This window comes from Nyctereutes procyonoides, unplaced genomic scaffold, assembly GCF_905146905.1.
Source record: "Nyctereutes procyonoides isolate TBG_1078 unplaced genomic scaffold, NYPRO_anot_genome, whole genome shotgun sequence".
Classification (NCBI taxonomy): domain Eukaryota; kingdom Metazoa; phylum Chordata; class Mammalia; order Carnivora; family Canidae; genus Nyctereutes; species Nyctereutes procyonoides.
The window spans coordinates 44,633,627-44,647,663 of NW_026575043.1; the positions used below are offsets into that span (position 1 = coordinate 44,633,627).

General features: G+C 38.4%; 1 protein-coding gene across 10 annotated transcripts in view; it reads right to left on the reverse strand.

The window, feature by feature from the left end:
• Positions 1 to 14,037, reverse strand: part of GRK3 (G protein-coupled receptor kinase 3) — a 128,966-nt gene that overhangs the window by 50,492 nt on the left and 64,437 nt on the right. For all 10 annotated transcript variants that reach the window (XR_008664096.1, XR_008664095.1, XR_008664093.1 and 7 more), the window contains 3 exons: positions 6,459 to 6,560; positions 4,167 to 4,241; positions 3,069 to 3,130 (listed from right to left, as the gene is read on the reverse strand). Coding sequence is in view for 6 of the 10 variants with exons in the window: in XM_055322652.1 (XP_055178627.1) it covers positions 3,069 to 3,130; positions 4,167 to 4,241; positions 6,459 to 6,560 (239 nt within the window). In the remaining 4 variants the exon portion in view is untranslated. The remainder of the gene's footprint in view (positions 1 to 3,068; positions 3,131 to 4,166; positions 4,242 to 6,458; positions 6,561 to 14,037) is intronic.

A 14,037-nucleotide genomic window follows, 5' to 3' on the forward strand; every position in this document is an offset into this window, starting at 1 on the left:
TTACAAGGGCACCATCCAGGGTTCTTGGAAGGAAGGAAGGAAGGAAGGAAGGAAGGAAGGAAGGAAGGAAGGAAGGAAGGAAGGAAGGAAGAAGGGGAGGGAACAAGAAAGAAAGTACTTATGAAGTGCATGGTACAGGAATTACCAGCATGGTAATGGAATGCCCTAAGGCATCTAAATGTCCTAGTTGCCTATGGGGTCCATTTAATATGCTGTCCAAGGATCTTTTAAAAATATTTCTGAAGTTAATATAGTCAAGTTGAAAATCAAAGCAGAAGAACTCTTTGTAATTATGTAGCACCTTTTGTCAATCTAAAATGACATTAGTGTTCATTGATCCCTCTCATCTCAGTGAGGTTGGTAAAATAAAATTATATTTTGAGAATTTCTGAGAGTTATTTCAAACAGTTTCTCTTTTTTCCTAAGTATGATGAGTGCAAAAAGCAAAACCACACTGTGGTGTTCTGTGTCCTTATGAATCTATTGACTGTCACTTTGAAATTCTTGGTGTACTGGGGCTAGCTAGTACTCCCTTTACTCAGGGATTCTGGATTCTGGAGCTCAGAGCAGGCCACAGGGGGTGGTGGTCTGGCACATTTTACAAACTTGCAGACTGGCTGGGGAGGAAAGAAGAGTTCTGCTGACCAAGAGAAGAGTCTAGAGAACTAAATCCCAACACATATCCACCCTCAGAAGAACAGCGTCTCCCCAGAAAAGGACACTTTCAAACACACATTTTGCCCACGAAATATGGGTTTTCTGTAGCAAGTTCTCTAGGAAGTACAGATGGCCCCGGGGTGTCCTGGCTCAGTCACGTGTCCATGGAGGTCCCCTTAGTCAATACCTAATTACCAGGATGCACACTTTTTGACAGAAGAGGGACTGGGGCTGAGAACAGAGGAGAACCTGGGCAACAGAGGGCTCCTGACGGCCAGCGCCCTTGCAGAGGATGGAATGTTAGAGGTTACCGATACAGAAATGCCAGGGGTGCAGTGAGGGTAGGGTAGAGGAAGCATTTTTAACCCCAGTCCATGACTTGAGCTTTAGATTGCTGGGCAATTGAAGTTCACTGCCTGACAGAGGCTACCAAACCTCATCCAGGAGAGGGAAAGCCTCCTTCTCAGATTCAGCACAGCCTGGAACTTATCAGCCCTGTGCCTCTGCTGGCCTCAGGTGAAGGCAGAGATGAGCCCTAGCATAGCTGAAGATTTCCCCTTTATGATCAGACTGAGAAATCATCTTTCCTGTGAGGCCGGCAGTGAGTGTGGCCAGTCCTGATGAGGCTCTAATACAAGGTTCTATTTAGAGAATGTCCATGCTTTTCAAAACCCAGACTTGAAACTCGGTCTCACAATAGAGTTTTTAAGTTCTCATTTGAAAATGTATTAACACGAAAAGAACTTGAAATGGATAAAAATGGAAGACATTTGCTTTGAAAATAATTTACATAACATGGTTAATGACTTCAGAAAATCCAGTGTACCTACTTGCCTAAAACACAAACAGCTTGGATTTCTTGCGGTAATAAGAGCAAAAAAGTTCACCCAGTGGGACAAAATGAAATTGCGGGCTGACCTGGTGGCCCATCAGCAAAGAAAGAGCTACAAGACCTCCTCCCCAATTATAATTCCCATCCTCATTTCTCCCCTCTTCTCCAATGATTGCACAGAAGCTCGACTAACCCAAGAGCTGGGAAAGGTCAGATTTTTGAGCTAATAGTACTGGAGACAGTGTAAGCCAGACCCCACTAAGATGCAGCCAGCCTATCCCCTCAGCGTGAGCCACTGCTTTCCCGCAGTCTCTGCTCCTACTCAGAAAAGGGTAATAATCATTTGTATGCATATTAGTTTCCCAAAGTACTAATTCTACTCCAGGATAAAATTATCTCTTGAACTCTTGTGGCATCACAACACAACTTTTTCTTTTTCTTTTTTAATTACTTTAGTTCTGCGAATATGTGGAGGAAAAGAAGCTGCAGAGAAGCAATATTTGTTCTTCCAGGGCAATTAGGGAACAGCTGTGGGCTGTTCCAGCACCGAGACATGATCATCACGGTGATTGTCTAGAAATTAGCCGAGTTTGTGGAGAAGAGCACAGTCAGTGTGAAAGCACATTCTGTTTAAGAGAGTCCCAGTTCCAGCGGCACATTATCTCAGAGGAATACTCAAAACCTCAATGAAATGACTGCTGGGTGCCAGAAAGGCATATGAGCTGGCCACTTTCATGGGCATCACTGAACATTTTCAGGGTTTTGTATGACAAACATACACATATAGTTTGAGTGGCTCAAGGAACGTATTTATTAGGGATATTAATAATATATGTGACCACAGACATCTCCCTAGACCCTCAAATTAAATTACATAAAGAATCAAGTGCAGGCTTGTCCCACCTTGGGGGGATAGGATCTCCAAGTGCAAACAAATGAATCAGATAGGTCACAGAACCATACGTGCATTAGAAAAGGTGTCCCAATAAGATAATTTTAATATTGTGGTTTCATAGTCTATTTAAACTTTAGAGCATTTTGAGGCTAAAGAGCTACAGGTTCAAAGAGACATCAATATATAAAATCCTTAAAAAAAAAAAGATATACAAATCCTTTTTTTTTTTTTTTTTTAGATATACAAATCCTAAATAATAATGTAAAGTACTGAGGTGACAGTCTAATGCAAAGCCTGGCACATGGTACATGCTTGGTAAGTACTTCGCATGATTAAATCGATACCCATTTTAAGGATAGTGCTCTTTGGGTAAAATGAGGTACAGCTATAATACAAGATTTTATATATGTATATATACCAACATTTTTTTTTAAAGATTTTATTTATTTACTCATGAGAAACGCAGAGAGAGAGAAGCAAAGACACAGGCAGAGGGAGAAGCAGGCTCCATGCAGGGAGCCCGATGTAGAACTCGATCCCAGGACTCCAGGATTACACGCTAGGCCGAAGGCAGGCGCTAAACCGCTGAGCCACCCGGGCTTCCCATACTAACATTTTAGTATAATGTTACATATCAAGTATAACTCAAAAAAATGTTATATATATATACATGAAGTTTCATACCTTTCCATAAATTTTTGGAAAATGTTGCCTCGAAGGCTTTCACAAATTTCTTCTATGTAGGGCTGGAAGGGATGAAAAAGAAATCACACACTGCATAAACAGAAACGTAGAACACATACTGACAAGACTCAGACAAGCTGCAGCTCCCACTCTTACACTTGCTCTTTTTGGCATTTGTCCAGTTTTTAGTAACAGATTCATCACCGTGGTTATTTATTTAATAGTTATCTACAGCTCAACTGCATAGTCTATGAAGGTATGGACAGGTCTGATCTGTTTGCCACTGCACCTCTACTGCCTAACATGGTTCCTGGAAAGTCACAGCCACTTCCCAAGTGCCCAGTCAGTTTTCTGGGCATGTGACCCATGCAGTTCCACAGGGTTCACATTCAGAAGAGCATAGAGATTGGTTTAGTGTCCCTGCTGTCGCCATTTGAAATTCTTAATTTCTGAACAAAGGGCCCCATGTTTTTCATGCTGTGCTGGGCCCTGGAAGTTACATAGCATATTCTATAAATGACTAAAAGTGTTGATAATCAGCACTGATATTGAGTTCTAAAGACTAAAAGCTAATGGATCCATGGGGTAATCTATTCCTTAGATTAGCTATTTTACTTATTAACTTTCTACCTCTTAGAATCATAGAGCTAAAGGTAACAATAGGAAAGAATTAATCCCTCTCCTCATTTTGCACAGGAGGCTGCGGCACTGTGGGCAGGTGCCTTCCCAAGGTCTCTGAGGAAATTCACAACTAGACCAGGATGAAGGGCTCATGACTCACTTGGGCAGTGTGCATCCCTTTATGGAAAACAGTCTAAACAGTCTTGCATGAGTCTGAATGATGCAGGCCCACATTGATTTTTCATATATAATACTATAAATGTATTTTCCTTATAATTTTCTTAATATTTTTTAACTATGTGATAATTGACTGTTCATGTTATTGGTAAGGCTTCCAGTCAACAGGAGGCTTTTAGTAAAGTTTGGAGGTAGAAGCCAAAAGTTGTATATGGATTTTTGATTGCATGGGGGTCAGCATCCCAATCCCTGTGTTGTTCAAGGGTCAACTGTATTTATTTTGAAATAATTTTGTCTTACCTGGAAAAGAGTTGATGTCACTTGTTTCTTGGATAGGTGACTTTGTACATGTTCTACGGCTTGCTTTGAGAATGGCTTTTCAAAAAATAATCAAAAAAGTTATTTTTTTCCACAAATATAAAACATAATAAACCTCTATGTTACACAATACCACAACACATAATTTAACACAACTACTAAGCAGGAGCCTATGATAATTATATTGACATGCATTCTTTAAAAATCAGTTGGGTATCTATGGGCAATCCAAACAGATGCTTGTTCCTCTGAGCTTCAGAAGTTCTTAGATACCATATCAAGAAGGATGATGAGCACGGGGGCATCTGATGGGCATACCTAATCCCACAAGAGTTTAAGACTATCATGATTTTTTTTAAGAAGTATAGAGAATCTCATTATCACCTTATTAAATGTATACATCCCTTAATTAGTTAATGTAAAAATTAGAAACATAAAATTAGAAATGTAAAATTTCCACTGTATAAGAGAAGACAGGGGACCCTGGGTGGTTCAGCCAGTTAAGAGTCTGCCTTCGGCTCAGGTCACAATCTTGGGATTCTGGGATTGAGCCCTGCATCAGGCATCCTGCTCAGTAGAGTGTCTGCTCCTCCCTCACCCTCTCCCTGCTCATGCTTGCAAGTTTGCACTCTCAAATAAATAAATAAATAAATAAATAAATAAATAAAATATTTAAAAGAAAAAAAGAAAAGAAAAGAAAACAAATGCATGAAAATCCGTTTAAGAATTTGGGATGCCTGGCTGGCTGAACGGTTGTGCACCTGCTTTCGGCTCAGATCATGATCCCGGGGTCAAGAATCGAGTCCCGCATCGGGCTCCCTGTGAGAAGCCTGCTTCTCCCTCTGCCTATGTCTCTGCCTCTCTCTCTCAGTCTGTGTCTCTCATGAATAAATAAATAAATCTTTAAAAGAAAGAACGAACAAACGAACTAAAGAAAGAAAGAAAGAAAATCCATTTAAGAATTAAAATCCAGGGTGGTGAAGGCTGTAAAGAAAAGCCTTGCTGTGACCAGAGCAGAGGGGAACTTGCTCTAAAAACATAGAGCTTACACCAGCAAGAACTACACATACTATTCTTCCTCCAAACTTCAAATTATGCCTTCTTTGATAATGCACCATAAGAAGAAAAGTTTAAAATGCCCATCATACTGCTAAATACCCTCTAAATTTGCTGAGCTACATGAAAACTAAGTTTCAGTAGCATCTTCATGGAACATCTGGCATTTTCCAAGGTTCAACCATTCTCCAGCAAGGTAGCAAGGCACAGAGCATCAACCATCTGCTACAAGTTAGGTGAGAATAACAAAGAAATATATGGCACAAGCGGTGCCACCAGCTACAGTTATTCAAATATCAGTAAGAACTGTGAATGACACAGTAACTATAGAAGCACTAAAATAAATCATTATCATGGCCAGTGCTGTCCTCTTCAACTTCCTGCAGTGACAGTAATGCTGTGTATCTGTGCTGTCCAATACCGGAGCCACCAGCCACGTGCAGCTATCGAGCACTTGAAATGTGGCTCATGAGGAGCTGAGGAGTTAAATTTTTAACTCCATTGGATTTCAATTAATTCAAATCTATATTTAAATAGCCCCTTGGGCGAGTGGCTCCTGTATTGGACCCACAGGCCAGGACTGTGAGGCCACTCCTTCAGAAAGCTCTCTCAGAGATATTATGTGGTAAATTTTTATTATCTAATTATATTCCACTCACTCCTGGTAGAATAATTTCTTAGGAACCTAGTTTATTCTAATGACTGAATGGATTATTTATCTGATTTACAGGGGGAAGAAATATTTCTACCACTATTTAACTATTAATAAAATTAACATAATAATTATAATCTTCTCACTAATCCAAAGAAACTATTTAAGATTTATATTGATCAATATTTGATTAGCCTAATTAAAGTACAGCCAAATTAACAATAATAAACTTTAATTTCCTTTAGAAAGCCTGGAATTGAGACTGTCCTTTTTTTTTTCTGTTGATTTGCATGAGCTATCAATTTTTTTTCTTTCTTTTTTTTTTTTTTTTTTTTTTTTTTTTTTGCCATGAAAGAATCCACTTTTGGAAATAAGCTTGGAGTAGATGGAGCAACAACTTTGTGTCAGCATTACCAGGAAATAAATGACAGAAGAGAAGACATGGGTCATGTCCTGGGCGGAGTATTGTTCGATATTTAAACTTCTGCCTTCTATTTTACTTTCTGGAAACGCTGCGAGCTATCTTCTATCCAAACTAAAGGCAGAGAACAAAAAGAAATACTCACGTGTGAACAAGACAGCAGCTCCTTCATGATGTAGGTGTCGTAAATTTGCCGGCTTCTGCAAAGGCGATCTTCCTCGTTCTCTAGCTTCTCGTATTCTTTTATCTAGATTTTTCAAAGTTACCATGGTTAGGTATATCTTCCCAGAAAACTCACTTTATTAAAAGATATTACTCGCCCGGGTAAAAACCACTTCCACAGGAGATTAAGCAAATTGCTGAACCGGCTACTCTACAGGAAACTACTTCTAATGTTGGAATAATGAAGTTGGGATAATTTAAATGCAACTTGAAACATACAAATGGGTTTTTTCCTATGATGAAACTCGTCACTTAAATTTAGAAGGACAATATTAGGAAACAAATACTGCCATGGTTACAATTATCTTACAATATACCAGCCAGAGGCCATTCGTCCTTGCCAACTCCCCTCTCCGGAGCAAAAACCATTTAAATCTGGCTGTAATTCAGTTTCTAAGACTTATCATGGGGATCGTTCTCATTCAACTACAACATTACAAAACAAAAGAAAAAATACATAGTCAAAATAGTCAAAATTCCTGCAAGGATCCCTTTAAAAAATCAACTGAATATTTTAGAAAGGCATTAACCCATAGATGAAAAGCACTGTTGTTTTTTTTTTTCAGGTTGGAGCCTCAGCTGCACAATAAAGTATTAATAAATAGGTTACTTCAAACAGATATTTTGCTAACTTATTAGGGAAGTCAATCAGAACAGTGTTAAGACAGCCAAATAATAAAAATCATGCTTTAGAAATACTTGCTTTATGTAGAACTAGCCCCAATCCCTCTAATCTGGTAATAGAAGCTGCTAGATCAGAGTGTTTCTTTTATTTATTTACAGAAATACTTTTAATCCAAAAGACAAGAGAATGAGGGCACAAATGAAATATGGAGTTAGCAGGAAGACTGCATCAAAGATCTTCAATAAAATGACACCTCTTTAAACAAATGACTTACTTTTGGGAACAAAGTTTTCAACAGATAGGCAGTTGTTTACATTGACTTTCATAATATCTGAGTGTTCTTTATTCTGGGATGATAGAATAGAAATGAAAGTTGCCTTTTTGCAATAAGGCTGGGATAGTTCTGAAATCAAAACCTGTAAATCCTATAAGAATTACTGATAAAGAAAGGGCATAGTCGGCAGGGAACTGGGTGTGTGAAATACTGAGGGCCCAGGTGAAGGCCAGCTGGCTCACACATGGAGAAATTACTGGGGCCATATTGTTACAATAAGATTCACAAGTCTGTGACAGCCAGGGCTTAGAAGGGAGTCTTGGAAGAGGCAATAAAGTCTGCCACGAAGGCAGGCCAACTGGAGTAGGTTATACTCCATCCAACGAGAAAAGATTTTTCTAAGGAAGCAGCAATCCAGCAGTGTTGGCATTACCAAAAGATCCAGGGTTCACCACCCTGAGTTAATTAAGAACAAATCTAAAGAGTTCAAATACCATGCCAGACACAAATATGGTACTGGGAGGCAACAAAAGCCAAACACCAAAATCTGAAGTAGAGTCAGAAAATAAACAGAGGATCTGGTTTGGTTTATTTCTTTTGTTGTTTTAATTTTATGTAGTCCAGGGGCGCCTGGGTGGCTCAGTCCATTAAGTGTTTGCCTTTGGCTCAGGTCATGATCTCAGGGTCCTGGGATGGAGCCCTACATCAGGTTCCCTGCTCAGCAAAGAGTCTGCTTCTCTCTCCCCCTCTACTTCTCCCCCCTTCTCTGTGCTCTTTCTCTCTCTCAAATAAGAAAATAAAATCTCTAAAAAAGGGGGGGGGCAGGTCCAAAGGTCAATACAGAATTCAGGGATAAAACAGGTAGACTGTTAGTAAATGAAAGGAAACATTTCTGCCTAAACACTAAACAAAGTCAAGAAATAATAAGCCTTCATGGAATTATTATCCTTGAAAGCAAATGTAATGCAACATAAGGCTGTGTTCCAGGGCACCTAGAAAGCAAGTTGACACCTGTTTAAACAAATGCTGATAGTATGGAAGTTTTCCATGAACTGTAATAATCCAATGCCATGGAACATTCTAGTTTCTTGGACAAAAGATACTCTGAACCACAATACGAGCTTTATTAAGAGATCTGTGCCTCATAAACTCCAAAGTGAACAACAGAAAAGGAACTCTTAGTAGGCAAAGGAAAAGCCTAAAGTGTCTGAGTATCTGTGACTGTAATTCAAAATTAACTCCCTATTATCAGGAAGACCACTAATTAAAGAACACGCAGTCAACTATCAATTGGCTCTAGATGGGATGATCTTATTGTAGCTTGTGCATGAAAAATGCCCCCTCTAATTTAGGCAGTTAGGTTGACCAGGTAACCTGAGCAAGTAGCAGCCCAAGCTCAAGGTGAAAAGTCTCCCCCTGAACAGAAAAGAAGTATCATCATCAAGGTTGAGCATGCACTGGCCATGCAGTACCTTTCTGCTTGGGTGGTTACAAAGCTCACAGCTGAACATGTAGCCTGAATAAGTAGAAGCCTAAGAGCAAGCACTTTTGGTCCACAGCTATCATATCTCACTTTCTCACTACCATTTTAGGAAGAGGGCCTTGTGAAGCCACTAATGGCCTCTGCTTGCCCAATCAAGGGTCTCTCTTTTGTCTGTAGCTCCACTGACTCTGCAGCAAGCATTCAACTCAGCTGTCCTTCCCACCTTCTTGGCAGCTTTGCTTTTCTGACTTGTGTGATCTACACTCTCCAGAGGCTTGCCACACTGGCCTCACTTCCTCAGTCTCCTTTGGTAGTTCTTCCTCCACTGTTGGACTTCTAAATTCTGATATGCCTCAGAGCATGGTGCCAGAGTACCCCTTTTTCACCTGCTGTATTACTGTAAGGTAAAAATTTTCAGTCCCACAGGTTAAAATATCAATTACATTCTGATGTCTAAGTCAGGATCCCTAGTACTCGCTTCTTCCTCTGAGCTCCAGATTCTAAATATCTAACCATCCATTTGACATTTCTATATCCTCTCTACCCCAGCCAAGCATGCTCTTTCCCTAGTCTTCTTTATCACAAACATGACTAAAACCATCCTCCCAATTGCTTAAGCCAAAGAAGAAATAATCATCTTTGATTCCTGCTCTTTTGCTCACACTCCTGCTTCTACTGCCTCCTACATCCAATTAATCAGACAATCATATTGTTTTTACATTCAAAATATGTCATAGACCCAGGCTCTGCTTTAGGTAATAGCCAAATAACTGCTAAGGGACCAATTATCCTGAGAAAACAACTGTAAATACTGGACATATATAAGACCCAACTACACTGAGCACAAGCCGGAGTGACCAAAAGTATATATACGTAATAGGGAAGGGGCATCGAACAAAAGCCAGAAAGTAAGAGAGGATATTCCTGAAAATAAATAGCCAGAGAGTCAGAGCTCCAAAATTCTGTATATACATTCTGTCAACATCTCTGTTGGACCCGATAATGACATGCAAGCCTTGGCAGATCCAAAGCATTTCAGCTAAAGCTAAAAGAACTGAGCGAGATTCAGCTGCTATTCACTGTATAAGAAGACAGAGTTTTTGAAATCTAGTAAGATGAGTTAACTGCTAAAACAAAAAATCAATACCCTTTGAAGAAATATACAGAGTTTAGAGCATCTATTAATATATCAATCCCAATGTACAAGATACAATCTAAAATTATTCTACATATCAAGAAACAGGAAAATGTGGCCCACGTGCAAGAGAAAACACCATAAATGAAGACCATTCCAACCAAGATGACGCTGATGGATGCAGCTATTAGAACTATACTCAAAGACATAACAAGAGATATGCATGTAATGAATTAAAAGATAGGAAATAGCAGCAGAAACATATTAACTATGAGAAAAACCAAATGGAAATTTTATAACTAAAACATACATCTGAAATAAAAAATTCAATGGGTGGACATAATAGCAAAGTAGAGATGCCAAAAGAGTCAATGAATTTAAAGACCGATCCATAAAAATTACCCCATCTGAAGAACAGAAAAGTATATATTTGAGTGAAAAAATTGAACAGAGCATCAGTAATATTTGGCATTATATTCAAAAATCAAACACACATGTAACTGGAGTCCCAGAAAGGGAAAGAGACTGAGGTAGAAAAATGCATAAGGATAATGGCTCAAATTTCACTAGATTTGGTGAAAGATATGAATTTACAGATTTCAGGAATGTCAGCAAACCCCACAAAGGATAAACATAGTATCTAAAATTATTCCACTAAAATACAGACATTATCAGAAATGGGTGAGAGGTGGTGAGCAAGACACTTTTATATTTGTCTCAAAGAAAAAGACTTTATATATGAAAACACTGGTTGAAAGTAGAAAGGAAAAGATTTATCATGAAAACAATAAGCAAAAAGAGACTAAATAGCTCTAATAATATCCAGTGAAGTCATTTTCAAGACAAAGACTATGACAAGCAATGAAGAGGGACATTTTACATGAAGAGACATAACAATCATAAATGCATATGAATGTAATAACACACTTCAAATACATTTTTAAAATGACAAGATAAAGAACAGACAATTCTACAATCTCAGCAACTTACAGACAAGTAGGCCTAAAATCAGTAAAGACGTGGAAGATCACATCAATCCCCTGAATCTAATTTATATTTAGAGAATATTCACTTAACACCTCCCATCTTAAATTTTGCATGGGCTCTAGAAGCTAGAATAAAATCTGAATTTGTTACTCTGGCCCCCAACCCTGTCTCCCTCCTCGACCTGATCTTATCTCACACATCCCAATTCTCTCATCCACGAAGAACATACTATTTTGGTCTTCTTTCAGTTCCTCAAACATGCCCAATTCTTTCCCACCAGGTTAAGGGCTATGCCTTAGTCACAGTTAGCCTAAAATGCTCTCTCTCCTCACTCTGTTCCCATCTTCAAAAGACTAGCCTCCTTATCAATCAATTCTGCTTCCATACTTGCTCTTCAGAGAGTCAATTTTTGACCCGTCAATCAGAAGTGGCCCGCAAAGTCATAATGCATCACACTGAGTTTTGAGTCTGTTTTGAGTCATTGCATAGCAGTTATTACTTCTTCATACATTTCCTGTTATTTATTACTTTTTATCATCTGTTTCTCTCAACCAGAATAGAAGCTCAAAGAGAACAAGGACTTTGTCTTGTTCATCCAAGCAATGTCAGGCACAGGTGTTTGATATTGGTTGAATGAATGAAGAAGATCCTAAGTAATAACTTTGCCTCTGATCTTATATTTATTCTCTGTTTCCCATGACTTATTTCTAAATCTAGGTATGTATACATATTTTTATGAGCTGCCTCCAAATCTAAATGGAACAAGGAAGTGGAACCAACACACTGAGCAGTAACTATGTGTCTGTCACCGTTCTGGTGTGCTGCTTTCACACACACACACAAGCGTGAGAGACAGGCACTGCTATCACCCTCATTCTTAGTGAAGGACACCCAGGTAGATAGGCTAGAAATTGCTTGCCCAAGTTTATGTAGTTAGTAACTAGAGAAGTCCAAATCCAAACCCAGGCAGGCTAAATTTATAGCTGGCACTCTCAACCACTAAGGTACAGCCTCCATCTACCTCACCAGCATACTATAGATAAGGTTTAGAAAGCAACTGTCCATCCATCATCCAATCTGAGCCTCACAATTAGCCTTTGAAGTAGCAGGGGATGATTAGTAACTTCATTTTGTAGATGAGGTTAACTGAAGCTCAAGTGTGAAGTCCCCCTACGGTGCGCTCCTCAAGTATAGGGACAGCACACTTTTCACATTTATAAACTCCAAGTCTGAAAGATAGATAGATGCTTCAGAGATGGCTCACCCACTGCCCTGATGTCCTACAGCAAATGAGAGGCATGGCTGCACCTGGAGCTTAGCTAGGCCATGTGTCTGTGAGTCAAATACAGATGAAGATAAATAACAATTTTGCACACAGAAGCAGTGGGCATAGGTTAAGTGTTACAGAGTGTTACAGACAACAAATTGTGTGGGAATCAAAGGCGCAAGCAATCGTGGAAAACTGGGCTAGCTAGCTGTTCAGAGAGACTTATTAGTGAATATACAAAAAAATATATTTTATATAAAATTATAATTATATATTACACACAAAAGAAGCTAGGCTTTCCACAGGCCAAGAAGGCAAAGCAGCATTTGAAGTTGGAAGGAAGGACATAAGAAAAGAAATAGAACAGGCTCAGCAGTTAGTGGCAGTTCTATGTATGAGAAGGTAGTGAAAGAAAGGTAAGTAATGACTAATATAAAGATCTGTGAATGTCAGAATAAGCTATTAGGCCTTTAACACACTGGAAATGGGTAACCACTAAGTCTGGGGATCCAGAAAAGTGGAAATTAAACATATAAAATATGCATTTCAAGACAACTGACAAAGAAGTTTTCTAGGGATTGGGGTCATACAACAACCACCAGAAATAATCAGACTGATAAAACTAAGGACAAAGAGAAGAATTATTGATAACCGCAATGCTTAAAGGCTGTACTAATTTAGAAAACTATTTGAAGCCCCAAGACTGAACGGTACCTTCAATAAAAGAATACACAGCAAGTTGCAAGGGAGCTTTGGAGCATTATCCTTCAAGGGGATAATCTGATAAGCTAGATCCATGGTGTGCCAAACTAGAAGACAGGTGTGAAGAGCTGGGAGCAAGCCAACCAAGAGAAACTCTAATGTTTAAAGTTCAAATGGAAACACATCAGCAGTATTCACTGCCATACTGGCAAGAAGGGCTTAAGAAGTAACCCAAGTAGATTGCCCATCTGTTTCAACCTTGCAAAAGTTATCTGTTAAAGATTTCTCTGTATTTGACAAGGCAACTTAGTACTTGCTGAAACTGAAGAGTTGTAAAGCTTTTAAGAGCAGAGAAAGAAATTTCTTTTGACAGATCAAGCTGTGATACTCATCTAGATTACAATTCAGACTGAAATAATAAAATGAGTAAAATCTTTTTGCATTTGGCTTACTTTTTTTACATGATGCTAAATGTACATAATAATTTGATCATTCTCCCTGGAAATACATTAATACAGTTTTAAAAGTATAGAAAATATCGTTTTCAAGTATATCAATAATCCCAAAAGAAAAGAATATTCCTCCAATTTTCAAGCATATACAAAGATTACTAATATCAGTCCTAATTATGCTCCACTTTCTTTGAACCATTTAAATGCTTTAGGATAAAGATATATTGTGCTAATAATGGCATGTCATTTCTTAAATATATTTTAAATTAAATTTTTTTCTAATTTCTGTTCTAATTTCTTCTTTGACTCATAAATTACTTACAAGTGTATTTATTTCCAAGCAGTTAAGGATTTCTTAGTAAACTCTGTTATTGAGTTTAATTCCATTGTGATCAGAAAACAATTTTGATCTTGAAATCTGCGGGAACTTTCTATAGGGCCTGGCAAATAATTTTCTTTTGGCAAATCTTCCACTTTAATGAAAGCAAATTCTATTTTTGTTGGGTGTAGCATTCTATATATGTCCATTAGGTCAAGTTTACTCATAATTTTATTAAGATTTTTATATCATTACTAA